Source organism: Oncorhynchus mykiss, chromosome 10 (assembly GCF_057628025.1).
Source record: "Oncorhynchus mykiss isolate SJ-2025 chromosome 10, ASM5762802v1, whole genome shotgun sequence".
Taxonomy (NCBI): domain Eukaryota; kingdom Metazoa; phylum Chordata; class Actinopteri; order Salmoniformes; family Salmonidae; genus Oncorhynchus; species Oncorhynchus mykiss.
The window spans coordinates 50058986-50075034 of record NC_143031.1 but is presented as its reverse complement, the minus strand read 5'-3'; the positions used below and the strand labels follow the sequence as shown (position 1 = coordinate 50075034).

Here is a 16049-nt window from a genome sequence, read left to right as displayed (position 1 = left end):
GGTCGAAGGAATTGTCCATAGAGCTCTGAGATTTTTTCAAGGCACAGATCTCGCGAGGGTACCAAAAAATGTCTGCAGCATTGAAGGTTCCCAAGAACACAGTGGCCTCCATCATTCAAAAATGGAAAGAGTTTGGAACCACCAAATCTCTTCCTAGAGCTGGCCGCCCGGCAAAACTGAGCAGTCAGGGAGAAGGGCCTTGGTCAGGGAGGTGACCAACAACCCGATGGTGACTCTGACAGAGCTCCAGAGTTCCTCTGTGGAGATGGGAGAAACTTCCAGAAGGACCACCATCTCTGCAGCACTCCACCAATCAGGCCTTCATGGTAGAGTGACCAGACGGAAGCCACTCCTCAGTAAAAGGCACATGACAGCCCACTTAGAGTTTGCCAAAAGGCACCTAAAGTAGTCTCAGACCATGAGAAACAAGATTCTCTGGTCTGATGAAACCAAGATTGAACTCTTTGGCCTGAATGCCAAGCGTCACGTCTGGAGGAAACCTGGCATCATTCCTATGGTGAAGAATGGTGGTGGCAGCATCATGCTCTGGGGATGTTTTTCAGCGGCAGGGGCTGGGAGACCATCGAGGGAAAGTTGAACGGAGCAAAGTACAGAGATCCTTGATGAAAACCTGCTCAAGAGCACTCAGGACCTCAGACTGGGGTGAAGCTTCACCTTCCAGCAGGACAACAACCCTAAGCACACATCCAAGACAACGCAGGAGTAGCATCGGGAAAAGTCTCTGAATGTCCTTGAGTGGCCCAGCCAGAGCCTGGACTTGAACCTGATCGAACATCTGTGGAAAGACCTGAAAATATCTGTGCAGCGACGCTCCCCATCCAACCTGACTGAGCTTGAGAGGATCAGCAGAGAAGAATGGGAGAAACTCCCCAAATACAGGTGTGCCAAGCTTGTAGCGTCATACCCAAGAAGACTCAAGGCTGTAATCGCTGCCAAAGGCGCTTCAACAAAGTACTAAGTAAAGGGTCTGAATACTTATGTAAATGTGATATTTAAGTTTTTTATTTGTAATAAATCTGCCAAAAATGTTTTACCTGTTTTTGCTTTGTCATTGTGGGTATCACCTGAATCGACTCTAGGCTTAGGCGTCCACCATAATTAATTAATGTATTAATTAGAAAAGGTATGACGCCCAAAATGAAGTGCTGGCCTTCAGTTTGCAGAATAGGCTATGTTAAGACTGGGAATGAATGGAAATGTGGGTGAGGGAGAGTCCCTAATGTATTTTTGTCTTTACTACACTTGGCTTCTCCCCCATATCTCTTGTTGTGGCCCACAGAGATGTTGTGCCTCATACCTTTTCTAATGAATACATTTTAATATATTATGGTGGACGCCTAAGCCTACACAGTGGATTCAGACCACACAACTTTTTCCACATTCAGTTACTCTAAAATTTTTTTTTTTTTTTTTTAATCGCTCATCAATCTACCCACAATGACAAAGTAAAAACAGGTCAAACATTTTTGGCACATTTATTACAAATAAAAAACTGAAATATCACATATCGGTGAGACAGATTAAATGAAATCCCAGCGTTGCATTCCATGAGAGTTATCCAGCCAATTCAGAGACTGTGTTACAAAGGAGCTGATGCCATCTACTGGTAATCATTAGTATTCCTGCTGAAGAATTGACGATCACTTCACAGTGTGAAATAGCAGTTTTCTATGGCTATCAATCAGTGGTAGCTGATCTTGCCTTATGAAATGTACAACTACTTCAATTTCTAAATCACAATGGAAAACCCATCCTTCACCACCGGGTTCTTTAACCTGTGCAGCGCTGACCATATTTCCACTGTTTCCACTGTCCACTGTTTCTGGATGGTTGATGGAACCAGATTTTGTTGAATGTTAGAATTATTTTTTATTCAGATATTTACAACAAAGTCCACAGAAGACATACATACATATGGACAGCCATGTAAAATAAATAGAAAAACACCTGAACAGGGTTAGTCAAATCATTACATACTTCACTGGTAAATATGTAACATGTCATATTAATATTCTACTGCAGTGTTTTACTAACAGCGTTTTAACTTCAAAAGGGTCGTCTTGACAGGAAGAATGCGGATGCACAATAACCACACTTCATCGAGGGTGAACAATAATCACCACAAAGTTCTTGGGAGACATGACAATGAGAATCATTACATCTTATCGGCATATAAATCTGCAGACAATGAAAAGCTAGTGGTACTTCAGGTTGAATGAGATTCACAAGCAAACAGAATGAGCAAACCACTACACAGTGTGGCCGTTTTTTATTTTATCAAACAGTGTGAGAGTAACTATTTGCACACTGTCATGTATCAGAACGTTTTCACAGTTGGACCATAAATACAAAGTCAAAATACACAGTTCCTTTACAAGACAAAGGATGATGCAAAACAAAATCAACATGGCACAATAACCTTGTCACACAAATAGAAACAAAAATAAACGACTTTTAGTGCAAGAGAGGAAAACTTCAAAACCAAATACTATAGTATCAAACACAACAGGATGCTTTTCTTTTTGGAAATGGTGAAGATTCTCAGATTCAGTCACATACATTAAAGGGACCTCATTTCAGATCAGGAAAGTCAGGAAAGGAAAGAGGGTAGACCAGCTACAACAACTTGACCGAGTAGAACATTAGGGAGTAGTGACGACATGGTACCTCTCAGAAGCCTGAGGGAGTGAGGATGTTCATGTCTCGAGGTTTGAGTTTGTGCGGCCGGGCTGACCGTCTACTGCCCTCCATGGTGGGGATCTCCATCTTGGGTGGGGCCTGTTTGTCGACAGCAGGGTCATCAGCCAACCGAGTGGCCTGTGCCTTCATCACCTCCATGGGGGTGGGCTTCTGGGCCCCGCGGTAAGACTGGAGAGCAAAACCCCCTGGAGAGAAAAACACAGGACTTATCTTAGGTAGGAGCAATAAGTGCAGGTCGCCTCCAAAAATGATTGACACCCTTGATAAAGGTAAGCGAAAGACTTCTTAAAATAAATAATAAAATACTGAGCTGTTGTAAGCTCAGAAAGATTTGGGAAATTATATTATTTCATACTAATACAATTGCTAAGAGAAAGAGATTTTGTTTAAAAAGTAATACTTTATCTAAAAATCAACAGATCTCAAAATTATTGCCACCCCTAAAGAATTGTGTCGATTAAATCAAACAAAATGAAATCTGCATTAACGTTAAACTTTTTAAAATTAATCTCAGAGAAAATGTATTGTGACATTCTATGGCTTCCTGTTTCACTGGGGAATAAAAATAAGGTAAAACGCATGTAAAATCCATTTGTCATCCATTGCCATTGGAAAAGGCAAAGAACTCACAAACAAAAAGAGACAAATGGTTGTTGACCTTCATAAAATCAGGCAATGGGTAAAAAAAAATAAAATAATAATAATGGTGACACTGTGATTTATTTTGAATTCGAGGCACACTTAACCAGCATGGCTACCACAGCATTCTGCAGCAATACGCCATCCCATCTGGTTTGCACTTAGTGGGACTATCATTTGTTTTTCAACAGGACAATGACCCAAAACACCTCCAGTCTGTGTAAGGGATATTTGACCAAGAAGGAGCGTGATGGAGTGCTACATCTGATGACCTGGCCTCCACAATCACCCGATCTCAACCAAATTGAGATGGTTTGGGATGAGCTGGACCGCAGAGTGATGGAAAAGCAGCCAACAGGTGCTCAGCATTTGTGGGAACTCCTTCAAGACTGTTGGAAAAGCATTCCAGTTGAAGCTGGTTGAGAGAATGTCAAGTGTGTGCAAAGCTGTCATCAAGGCAAACAGTGGCTACTTTGAAGAATATAAAATAAATTGTATTTGTTTAACACTTTTTGGGTTACAACATGATTCCATATGTGTTATTTCATAGTTTTTATGTGTTCACTATTTATTCTACAATGTAGAAAATAGTAAAAATAAAGCAAAACCCTTGAATGAGTAGCTGTGCCCAAACTTTTGACTGGTACTGTACATATTTCCTCAATTACCTTGACTAACCTGTGCCCCCGCACATTGACTCGGTACCTGTACCCCCTGTATATAGCCTCGCTACTGTTATTTTATTATTCTTTTTAAAAAATCTTTTTTTTGTATTATTTATTTGTTACTTTAGTTTATTTTAGTAAATACTTTCTAAACACTTATTTTTCTTAAAATGGCATTGTTGGTTAAAATGATGGGCTTGTAAGATGTTGTATTCAGCGCATGTGACAAATTCAATTTGATTTTATTGGAACCAGGAGCTACGGTCAGATGAGACGAAAATAGAGATCTATGGCCAAACACACCAGCGGTGGTTTCGGCATTGAAAGAACAATGCATGTGCAGAAAAGGACCGCAGGTAAAATATGTAGGTGGATCATTTATGTTACAGGCCTGTTTTGCATCCACTGTTCCTGGGGTACTTGCTAAGGTCAACAGCATCATGAACCAGTAAACAGGACTAGACAAAAACCTGGTTGCCTCTCCCAGGAGGCTGAAACTTGGCAGCAAGTATATCTTCCAGCAATTCAATGATTCCAAGCACACATCAAAATCCACATAGAAATGGTTAATTGACCACAACATCAACAACTTGCAATGGAAATCTTAGTTTCCGGACTTAAACCCCATTGAAAACCTGTGGTTTGAATTGAAGAGGGCAGTCCATAAGCGCAGACGAAGGATATCAAGGATGTGAGCTCTAATCTCATAAAACATTTTAGAAAAAGGCCCAGTGTCATTGTCCTTGCCAGGGGAGGTTGCAAAACAGGGGTGCCAATAATTTTGAAACCTATCATTTTGAGATTATTATAATTTTTTTACTATTTAATCAAAATCTATCTAAACAATATCATTAGTATAAAATAATACAGTTGTCCATGTTTTTGGAGCATGCAATATAGCTCAGTATTTGTATTATTTATTTTTTAGTCGTTTTTTTCTCCTCTTGATCAAGGATGCCAATAACTTTGGAAGTGACTGTATATGATCAAAACTTTTCGTTGACTCTATAAACACCTGATAAATGGATCATTTGTTAAAAGCGTCAAGGCAACACAGATAAAAGATATCTGGTACACAAAGAAAATAAAGTGTACTGATGTAGTACACAACCAAGTAAAAACAATCGTATTCATGTGTAATTCACATCAAAGAACATTGAGCCAACCTATAAACTGGATTACAGCTAAACAGGGTTTCTAAAACGACGAGTCGGGATCCAAAGTGGGCCCTGGGCATGTGAGAGATGGATCGCAAATTCGGAGAATACATCTATAATCACACACTATTTCTTCTTAATTTTGAGTTGTTAGAGGACGATTTGGGTCACAGGAAAAGTTGAAGGACCCCTGGTTTAGATGAACACCATTACCAAACGAAAACATGTTAAGTATCATCACCCTTCCCAAATCCCATTTACCTGTGTTTGTGTGGTCCGCACCGGTGTCGGTAGTGGATTTCTGGACCACAGGACGTGGTCCAAAGACACCCCAGCGTTCGACTGCTCCTCCCCCCTCATCAGCACCCATGTCCACACTCATATTAGAGCTGGTACTGAGGTCTGAGCTAGTGACCGTTGTGCTCTGGCTGGTGAACCAGCCCCTGCCAGGAACACAGAGAAATGCCAGACGGTCAACCACTTTACAGTTGCCACTGAACAGGCATTATACTCATGCTCATATACATAGGTAGATAAGGTGGGCAAGGGCACGTGTATTTGGTGTTCAGGGTCAAAGTACAGCATGTTTCCATAAACAGCTGGTAATGAGGACATGGTTGCACTTACCTGCGTTTCTGTTTGGGTGAGCTCTGAGGAGTGCTATTTGGGGTGGACTGAGCAGATGATGTTTGCTTGTCCTCGTGTCCTCCCTTATGTCCTGCTCCCATGTCCATACTTTGAATATTCATTTTCTACAGGCAATACAACAAAAGGGAAAAAAATATATAGTATGATCAATATTATTAACAGTTAAATCTCAATAATCACTCCTCTTTGACATACTGTAGATTGCTAATTGAGATTTGGAGCATTCATTGATTACACTGTTGATGCTTTACCAAACCAATCAGCGAAAATAATACAATTTATAAAATATTATTCATAAAATATTAGTATTATTTTCCTGTTAATAATTATCAGACTCCAGATAATAAAGTAGGGCCACAGTAAGCGATAAAATAAAGACTCACATGGAATGACTCTGGCATGCGATGGTGGTGGCGGGTCTCCTCGGAAGTGAGGCCCTTGTGGGGCGTGTAGACAGTGTCTCTCAGCCCAGCCTGCTGCTCAAACCTGTACATGCTGTCCTGGGTTTGCTCTGGAAAAACACAGAGGACATAATATATTAATAATGTAGGAAATAGTAAAAATAAGCGAACCCTGGAACGGGTAAGTGTCTCCAAACTTTTGACTAGTACTCTATAGATCACCCCCACCCCACCCTAATCAGTGTTCCATTAATGAGCAACAGGATTGGATGAGCTCACGTTGATAATACAGTAATCCTCATTCATTATCACAGTGAAGAGTCTTACTGGTCATCAGAGAGTTCATAATGATGGAGGAGGCTTTGGCTTTCACCACTACTGGCATATGTGGCCTGAGACCAGCGTCAAACGTGGCAGCATGGGTCAGGGCATTTCCAGATTCATCCTCCTTTAAAACAAGAGATTAAAAAAACAAAACATGGATCACACAGGCAGCTAGATGAACATTTGTATGAATAGAAACACCTGGGATCATATCCATAAAGTGTGTTGGAGTATGAGGGCTGATCTAGAATCAGTTTAGTCTTTTAGATCATTATGAATAACATCACATGGACAGGGGGGGACGTGAATCTAGATCAACACTTCTACTCTGAGACGCTTTATGAATATGGACGAACACGGATCACTATCTTAACTACGTGAGGCTATAGATCAGTGGAGCATTGTGTGTCATATCTACCTCAGCCAGAAGACTGAACCTCCTGTCTGGTACCACGGGCCTCCTCCCCCATAGGTTGTTGATGTTGATGTCAGAGGGAGGGGGCGACATGGGCGCCTCCATGTTGTCATCATAGCTCATGGCACGGCGGGTCATGCCAACGGGCAGGGACATGCCTCCCAGGAGCCCCTCTGGGGTCCCAGACTCCAGGGCTGAGGAGGGAATGTTCAAGCATTAAAACACTGTCTAAAATAACTTCAAATGTGCTCAAAATACATAATATGATGATCAGTGTATCTTGCCACTCTATAGGCGTTGGAAGCATATGTTTCCATACAGTATACCATCACCATTTTAAACAAGTACACAACACTGCAATGCCCACTCTTACTGCCCCCCATCCTTACCTGGTATATCTCCTGACCTGGACATTGTTGCAGAAGGCTGTCTCTGTTATGGCTCACAATGGGTTATTGTTCAGATTAATCCAACCTGACAAAAGATTGGACTGGACCTTTAAGGGACAAGCAGACTATTTTGAATACCAGTATCTAATTTCACCAACACTATTTTGTGATCATTTTAGGCTATTCATAATGAAATGTACAGTGTACATGCTCACCTCAGAGAAATAATGTCATAATCAAAATGATGTATGTAATATGAACATGCACTACTTAGAAGTGAGTGATCCAGATAACCATGGGGGAAAAGGACGAAACACCCAGTTGCATGCTTGAGCAGGTGGCCAAAGACGGTAAGCAACCGTAATTAAAACAAGGGTAACAGCTTGTTTATTGACAACATTGCGCTGCTCAGGTGAGTCAATGTTTCACTGCTTGGCAGCTGATATGGTGTTGTGCTCTGTTCTGGTGTTCTATTCTCCCGGGTGCTATTTGAGAAAGCAATCTGGAGTCATCTGTGTCAGGGAGGCCAAAGTCTTTACTGACAAATACAACCTGAAATGTAGGTTAGGTTAGATAACAGAGGCAAAGACTTGCCCATGCTTACCGTGTGTGTAGTGCTGAATAGAGGTAATGACCCCTACAATAGGCTGGGTTTATTATCTGGCTCACTCTCGGACGGTAAGGCCTGCTGACAAAGCATTGTGGGAGATGCAAAGGAGCACAGCCCTGTGAAGCTGAAAAGGAACCAAAATACAGCAATCAGCAGAAGACATGACAGACAGGCGGTCTTTGGCTGGGGCACTCTCTGGCTATGCTCAGAAAAACAAGAGCTCTAGAGCAGATAATAGCTGACACTACCCATTATCATCGTCATCATCCAAAGGCATACAGCACAGTATACCGCAAACTGTGTGTGGGAACTCGTACTTAATACAATGGCTACCTATATAAACACTAATGTCCCTGCATATGGCACACGTTCATTGGGATCATCTGTAACCATTTCTAATTATCAATGCAAGTTAACAACAACTGTCATCGATTTACGTAATTTAAATGGAACAAATAAAATGCAATGCATGTGAGTGTTGCTGCCTAGGATTATCTCACTCTATGCGCAATCCGTTATGCAATGCAATGGCTGTGAATGTTGCGCTGGATCAACCGGTGTAGACCGGTGATGATGGACACAGCGAGTAAAATAGAATAGCGCGCGGCTGCTCTTCCTGTTCTTCCATCACCAAAAGCAGTTTTGTTGGACAAATAAATTATAATGCCTGACATACTATTTCAAATGCATTATGAAGCAGATTGGCAGCCATATCAAGCTACAGCGAGCGATTATGGTGCTGTAACGACAACAATGGTAATTGAATGAAAAACGCAATCTAACATGTATCATTTCGTTTCCATTTACCAGATTTAACGCCTCCCACGTCGCTTAAAACAGACACGTAGACGATGAAGACGGTCGTAACGTTACAATGTCAACGGGAAAGGTTTCAGAACAACTGAGAAACATCTCGCCCATGATAATACCCAGCTCCCAATGTGATGAGGAAAGTCCGAGCGTTGTGAACCTCGGCCACGTGATCATACTGCAAATAAAAGTCCCCCTGACAAAATGTTACATGACTGTTACTGAACGTTTTTCTGATTTAACATTGTAAAAAGTATATCGTTTAAAGCAGCTTAGACTTACATTTATTGAAAATACAAACAATACATAATTTAAATAATTTAACAAATATCGATTTACTGTATATATATGTATACAGTGTTTTTCATTATAGTCCCCAGTAAAACAACAACAACAACAAATATAACAATACAATACCAACACTGTTGCTGGACGTATTAACGTATTTTTTAAGCTACTGTCAACTCTTAAAATAACATGATTTAAAAATGTTTTGAGGATAACATTTTCATATTGATTGGCCCAATCCAGGGCTACCTGTTAACTGGGACACAGTGTCGCAACCAGTGTTCGAGCGCCTCGTTCTCACTCTTTCTCTCCTGAATTTGCTGTGTCGACCTCTGAATGTCTGGCTATGATTTGTTTGTATTCTTTTCAGATTTTTCAGGGCGTGCTGCAGGACCAGGGGTGGGCCTACATGGCCATAATCGTATGCGTAATCATATCCATAAATTGACTGTTGGTAGTCGGATCGAATGATACTCCTGATCAAAAAGGGGAAGTGTTTTAATATGCCTAAATAGATGTTGGGGAAAAAACACCTGTCTGCACATTCTCAATGCAAAAAAACCCTGCAGATTAAGAGCAGCGCGCCGAGTGGTGTGTGTGTGTGGCAGAGGGCAGCCACATTTGCTTTCACTCAGTCAGAATGCGCAGTCATCGAACTAGCATTTTCGAATCTGTGAGTAAATAAAGCAGACTATATTGATAAAAGTCACCTTGTCTGAGAGAGATGTACATGGTTATCCAAACGTCACGCCAGGGTAAACCTGCACAAAACACGGCCCTTATTTGAAGTGTTTCTAAAAATCCCCTATGGGAAAAGTGAATGGTGGACGGCTAGGCTTTATGGGTATCTTGACACCTCCGCTGTGGGGATTTATTCTGAAAATTACTCCACTTTCCGCAGCAATCCTCACTGGCTAGTGGTTACTATGGCAAACCATGCTGATCAACTGAGCAAACTCGCACCTGCTAGCAGCCTAGTGTGAGCTTGTTTGAATGGCCATTACGGTAGCTAATTTGCCAGTTTGTTGATGAAGTTGTACTGCAGCACCAAAGTTATGGGACTGTTCACTGAAATCAGCATGTATCTGATTTTGACAGCTGGCATTGCGCCTCACTATTTTGTAACATTTGGCCAACACCATAGTGTCGCAGCTAGCGCAGGTATCTGGATAGCTGTGTGACGCAGAACTCAATCACAGCAGAAAAGAAAATAACTGCCTTATCATGAAAACCAATTTGTTCTATTATCTACAATTTCACTACACTAGCTAGCTAGAGGGAGTATTAATCATTGAATGTGTGAACTGGCATTTTGCGTAATTCTGGATTGATGTGAAACTGGTTCAGCCAGCAATTGCAGCAAATTTTCGGGCATATTTCGAATTTCATAAAAACGGATTCTAAAAACACACAACACTGTAGCTAGATTTAGAATTTGGTAGTGAAGACTTGCTCATGAAAAAATATCAACATTATCTCAAGGTTTATAGTTTTTGGCAAGATTAACTCTCTTTTGATGATGTTGTCTTGGTAAGATTTTAGAATGTTAGCCTCATTAAATGTATTTTTTTTGTCTGTGTCTGTGACTTGTTTTGTCTCCAGTAATTTACTTATTTTATATGGACAACTGGTCCCCTTAAGCTCCTGTGCTAATGCAAACCATTTATGATTTCACCCACTCTTCACAATGTAGGTCTATTGTTTTAACATTGTACTGTAGCAATGTAAGAATTTGCTCTCGACTGGAGCAGTGGTCTAAGGCACTGCATCTCAGTGCTAGAGGTGTCACTACAGACCCTGGTTCGATTTCAGGCTGTATCACAACCGGCCGTGATTGGGAGCCCCATAGGGCGGCGCACAATTGGCCGAGCATGGTTAGGGTTTGGCCAGGGTAGGCCATCATTGTAAATAAGAATTTGTTCTTTAAAACTTCTTAGGGCTGAGATCCCGCTAATGGGATCGATATGACAACAGCCAGTGAAAGTGCAGGGCGCCAAATTCAAAACAACAGAAATCCCATAATTAAAATTCCTCACACATAGAAGTATTTCACACCATTTTAAAGATGCACTTCTTGTTAATCCCACCACAGTGCCCGATTTCAAATAGGCAATACGGCAAAAGCACCACAAACGATTATGTTAGGTCAGAGCCAAGTCACAGAAAAACACAGCCATTTTTCCAGCCAAAGAGAGGAGTCACAAAAATCAGAAATAGAGAGAAAATTAATCACTAACCTTTGATGATATTCATCAGATGACACCCATAGGACTTCATATTACACAATACATATATGTTTTGTTCAATAAAGTTCATATTTCTATCAAAAAATCTCAGTATACATTGGCGCGTTATGTTCAGTAGTTCCAAAAACATCCGGTGATTTTGCAGAGAGCCACATCAATTTACAGAAATACTCATTATAAATGTTGATGAAAATACAAGTGTTATGCATGGAACTTTAGATACACTTCTCCTTAATGCAACCACTGTGTCAGATTTCAAAAAAGCTTTACGGAAAAAGCACACCATACTATAATCTGAGTACGGCGCTCAGAGACCAAACAAGCCAAAAACATATCCGCCATATTGTGCAGTCAACATTAGTCAGAAATAGCATTATAAATATTCACTTACCTTTGATGATCTTCATCAGAATGCACTCCCAGGAATCCCAGTTCCACAATAAATGTTTGTTTTTTTCGATAATGTCCATCATTTATGTCCAAATAGCTACTTTTGTTAGCACGTTTTGTAAACAAATCCAAAGTCCAGAAGCGCGTTCACTAGGAGCAGACAAAATGTCAAAAAGTTCTGTTACAGTCCGTAGAAATATGTCAAACAATGTATAGAATCAATCTTTAGGATGTTTTTAACATAAATCTTCAATAATGTTCCAACCGGAGAATTCCTTTATCGATGGAACGCAAGCTACCTCTTACATGAACGAGCGTCACGAGCTCAAAGCATTCTGCCATACCTCTGACTCATTCCCCTCTCATTCGCCCCCACTTTACAGTAGAAGCATCAAACTAGGTTCTAAAGACTGTTGACATATAGTAGAAGCATTAGGAAGTGCAACATGACCAATATCCCACTGTATCTTCAATAGGGAATGAGTTGAAAAACTACCAACCTCAGATTTACCACTTCCTGGTTGGATTTTTTCTCATGTTTTTACTGCCATATGAGTTATGTTATACTCACAGACATCATTCAAACAGTTTTAGAAACTTCAGAGTGTTTTCTATCCGAAAATACCAATAATATGCATATATTAGCAACTGGGACTGAGTAGCAGGCATTTTACTCTGGGCACCTGTGGGCACCTTATTCAGCCAAGCTACTCAATACTGCCCCCAGCCATAAGAAGTTTTAACTGACTGGCTTAGTTAAATAAAGGCTCAATTAAAACATGTAAAAGTAATACGTGTTTAGAACAGTCAATAATAGTGTAGTGACAGTCTATAGCAGTGTAATAACCGTTTAGTACAATGCACTGCACATCTACCGATCCACAGATGCATTTCAAGAGCCTAGATGATTTTGTTTATTTTGTTCACCACGGACAGAGTAGTATACGTTTTTTGCACCGGTGTGGATGTGAAATCTGAAACCACTTGAAGCTGGGATGTCCCTCCTACCTTTCCAATCGCTCCTCCAACAGTGTGAGGGCGAAATCCTGTATAACCTCTTTAAGCTTGTATAGCAAAGACAATGTAATGAAGAATTACTTTAATAGTTCTTAATGCTAAACTTTGTTATGCACATGCGCTGTAGGAGCCTTAAACCTGTACATTTCCACTGTCTGTTTGAAGGTCTTGTAAGAAGAAGCTGCTATTTTTACACTCTGCTTCTGTTCAACTTAGTCACACAGTCAAGAGTCTCTGAGAGTGACCACAGTTTTTCAGTCCATTCTGTCTTCTACTATCTTCCAAGGGCACAGGTGTGTGGACAGAGGTGGAAAAAGTACTCAATTGTCATACTGTTACGTTCCCCAGTTTCTGTGTTGTTTTGGGTTTGTATGTGTTTGAATGTGTATTTCAGGAAATGGCTTCCTGAAGTCCGAAGCAGCTGATTGGTCAGCCCCATTGCAGATTGGAGCTCTGACCCCGCCCTCTCATCAGGGGATACAGCTGTCTGCAATTACAATCTCCTTCTGTAGCTTGAAAAGCCAGTGTTCCTTTGAGGAAGGGAGAGCTTCTTTGATGTTCTGTGTTGGTTGTTTCTCAAAGACAGTTTTTGTAGCCGGTCCTGCTGAGGTATGTTTATTTCAAAAGGACGGTGTTTTTGATGATTGAAATTGTTCACTTTATGTTATTAATTATTCTGTTTTTGTTCCCAGTGGGAAGAGGAAGGCTCCTTGGGAGTGCTTAGGCAAGAGACCTGTGGGCATACATATACCCATAGTATGTACTCTGTCTATGCACACTAGGTAAGGCCTCGGCGGACCACCCCCTGTATTGTGGTTAGCGCGCCAGAGAGGGGAGGGACTCTTTAACCTTCTTTGCTTTGGTTCCGTCCAACCCCTTTTCCCCCAAATTACCGTGTGAAGAAATAATAAATTCCCTGTAAACGGTAATAATCTCTGCCTCTGTCATCCTTACTCGCATCTACAATCACATACCTCATTCACTCCACGGGGAGTTGCGTGTAACATGGTGTTGTATCTCCCCCCCCCCCCCCCCCCCCCCAAGAGGTGTGCGTTACTCAAGTATGATGTTAAAGTAAAGATCCCTTAATATAAAATGACTCCAGTGGAAGTAACCCAGTAAAAAGCCCCATATACATCCCACCACTGTGACATGTATGTTCTCGTTGGCTGGTACTCGCTACATATTCGTCGCCAAACCCACTGGCTCCAGGTCATATGTAAGTCTTTGCTAGGTAAAGTGCCACCTTATCTGACCTCACTAGTCACCATAGCAAAACCCACCCTTGCACGTGCTCCAGCAGGTATATTTCACTGGTCATCACCAAAGCCAACACCTCGTTTGGTGTTGGCCTATCGCTGTGCACAGCCAATCTGTAAATAGCCCATCCAACTACCTACCTCATCCCCATATTTGTTTTTTTTCTGCTCTTTTGCACACTAGTATTTATACTTGCATATCCTCATCTGCACATCTATCACTCCAGTGTTAATTGCTAAATTGTAATTACTTTGCCACCATGGCCTATTTATTGCCTTACCTCACTTCATTTGCACACTGTATACAGATGTTCTATTGTTATTGACTGTACATTTGTTTAGCCCATGTGTGTAATTGTGTTTTTGTCGCACTGCTTTGCTTTATCTTGGCCAGGTCGCAGTTGTAAATAAGAACTTGTTCTTAACTGGCCTACCTGGTTAAATAAAGGTGAAATAAAAACTTAAGTAAAAGTATCAGATTTTAAATGTACTTAAAACCTCTTACGTATTGTGGTTCCTGTACAGGAACCAAAATCAGCGAAAATTTCAGAGCGCCACTCGTAGTACTCGATAAAACTCAAACTTTCATTAAAACACACATGCAAGGTACTCAATTAAAGCTACACTCGTTGTGAATCTAGCCAACATGTCAGATTTGTAAAATGCTTTTCGGCGAAAGCATGAGAAGCTATTATCTGATAGCATGCACCCCCCAAAATACCTGAACGAGACCTAAACAAAAGATTTTGCGGTAGCCGGCGCTACACAAAACGCAGAAATAAAATATAAAACATTCATTACCTTTGACGAGCTTCTTTGTTGGCACTCCTATGTCCCATAAACATCACATTTGGGTCTTTTTCCCAATTAAATCCGTCAAAGTATGCCCAAAATGTCCATTTATGAAGGCTGTCTGATCCAAGGAAAATTCACCTTTACAAGATGCAACGTCACTTTTTAAAATAAAAAAAGTTGCCTATAAACTTTTACAAATCACTTCAAACTACTTTTGTAAACCAACTTTAGGTATTAATAAACGTTAATAATCGATCAAATTGATCACGGGGCGATCTGTATTCGATAGCAGCAAGTCTTGAAATCATCGTCCATATTTTTCACTTTCATAATTTCCTGGGTGCACCCCAAGACAGGAAGTGCCTATACGTCATCCCACCAAGGACTTGCAATGAAATGCCAGTATTGGCGACATCGTGTGGAAGCTGTAGGCGTTGTAAACGGCGCGTTGTCATCTATTTTCTATCGCCTTAGACCATTCAAAGACTGGCGGATGAATATTTTTTTTTGTGTTTTTGGTGAACAGTTTTCCCTGGGATTTTTACTCCTGAACACGTTCTGTTATAGCCACAGACATGATTTAACCAGTTTTAGAAACTCAGAGTGTTTTCTATACACACATACTTATCATATGCATATACTATGTTCCTGGCATGAGTAGCAGGACGTTGAAATGTTGCGCGATTTTTAACAAAAAGTTGCGAAAAGCTGCGAGAATTCGCATCATCCGTAACAGGTTTTAAGTACAGTGGTTTGAAAAAGTACTAAATTGTCATACTTGAGTAAAAGTAAATGCTATACATCAAATTCCTTATATTTAGCAAACCAGATGGGACAATGTCCTTTTTTAATCATTTTCTTTGACAGCCAAGGGCACACTCCAACACTCAGACAATTTACAAAGGAAGCATTTATGTTTAGTGAGTCCACCAGAGGCAGTAGGAATGACTTGGGACGTTCTCTTGATAAGTGTGTGAATTTGACCTTTTTCCTGTACAGATAGCTAAGCATTAAAATTGGAACTAGCACTTTTGGGTGTCAGAGTAAAAAAGTAAATTTTCTTTAGGAATATAGTAAAGTAAAAGTAGTCAAAAATATAAATGAAGTACAGATACTACTTAAGTAGTACTTGAAAGTATTTTTACTCTAGTACTTTACACCACTGTGTGTGGAGATATGAAGAGAACAGCGGCTGGCTTGAACAGAGAGGAGTTATGGAACTAATGTTATCACTTGTTTGTACGCTATGACCTGACACACATAGCCACAAGAAGA

The 16049-nt window shown here is 40.7% G+C and overlaps 1 protein-coding gene across 4 annotated transcripts; it reads right to left on the bottom strand.

The window, feature by feature from the left end:
- Positions 1 to 1865: 1865 nt before the first annotated feature.
- On the bottom strand, positions 1866 to 9673 carry LOC110534196 (putative monooxygenase p33MONOX). Of its 4 annotated transcripts, none has more exons than XM_021618914.3 (9): positions 9317 to 9673; positions 7964 to 8093; positions 7360 to 7466; positions 6974 to 7164; positions 6559 to 6679; positions 6214 to 6341; positions 5810 to 5934; positions 5444 to 5625; positions 1866 to 2906 (listed from the first exon to the last, which is right to left on the bottom strand). In XM_021618914.3, the coding sequence occupies exons 3-9, from the start codon at positions 7382 to 7384 to the stop codon at positions 2692 to 2694; spliced, it is 987 nt and encodes a 328-aa protein (XP_021474589.1). In that variant the 5' UTR covers positions 7385 to 7466; positions 7964 to 8093; positions 9317 to 9673; the 3' UTR covers positions 1866 to 2691. The 4 variants fall into 4 exon arrangements, with proteins under 4 accessions (XP_021474589.1, XP_090043134.1, XP_021474588.1 ...); XM_090187008.1 differs by having other exon boundaries at positions 7360 to 7444; positions 9317 to 9406; XM_021618913.3 differs by lacking the exon at positions 9317 to 9673 and adding an exon at positions 8777 to 8978.
- Between the last annotated feature and the right edge of the window lie 6376 nt (positions 9674 to 16049).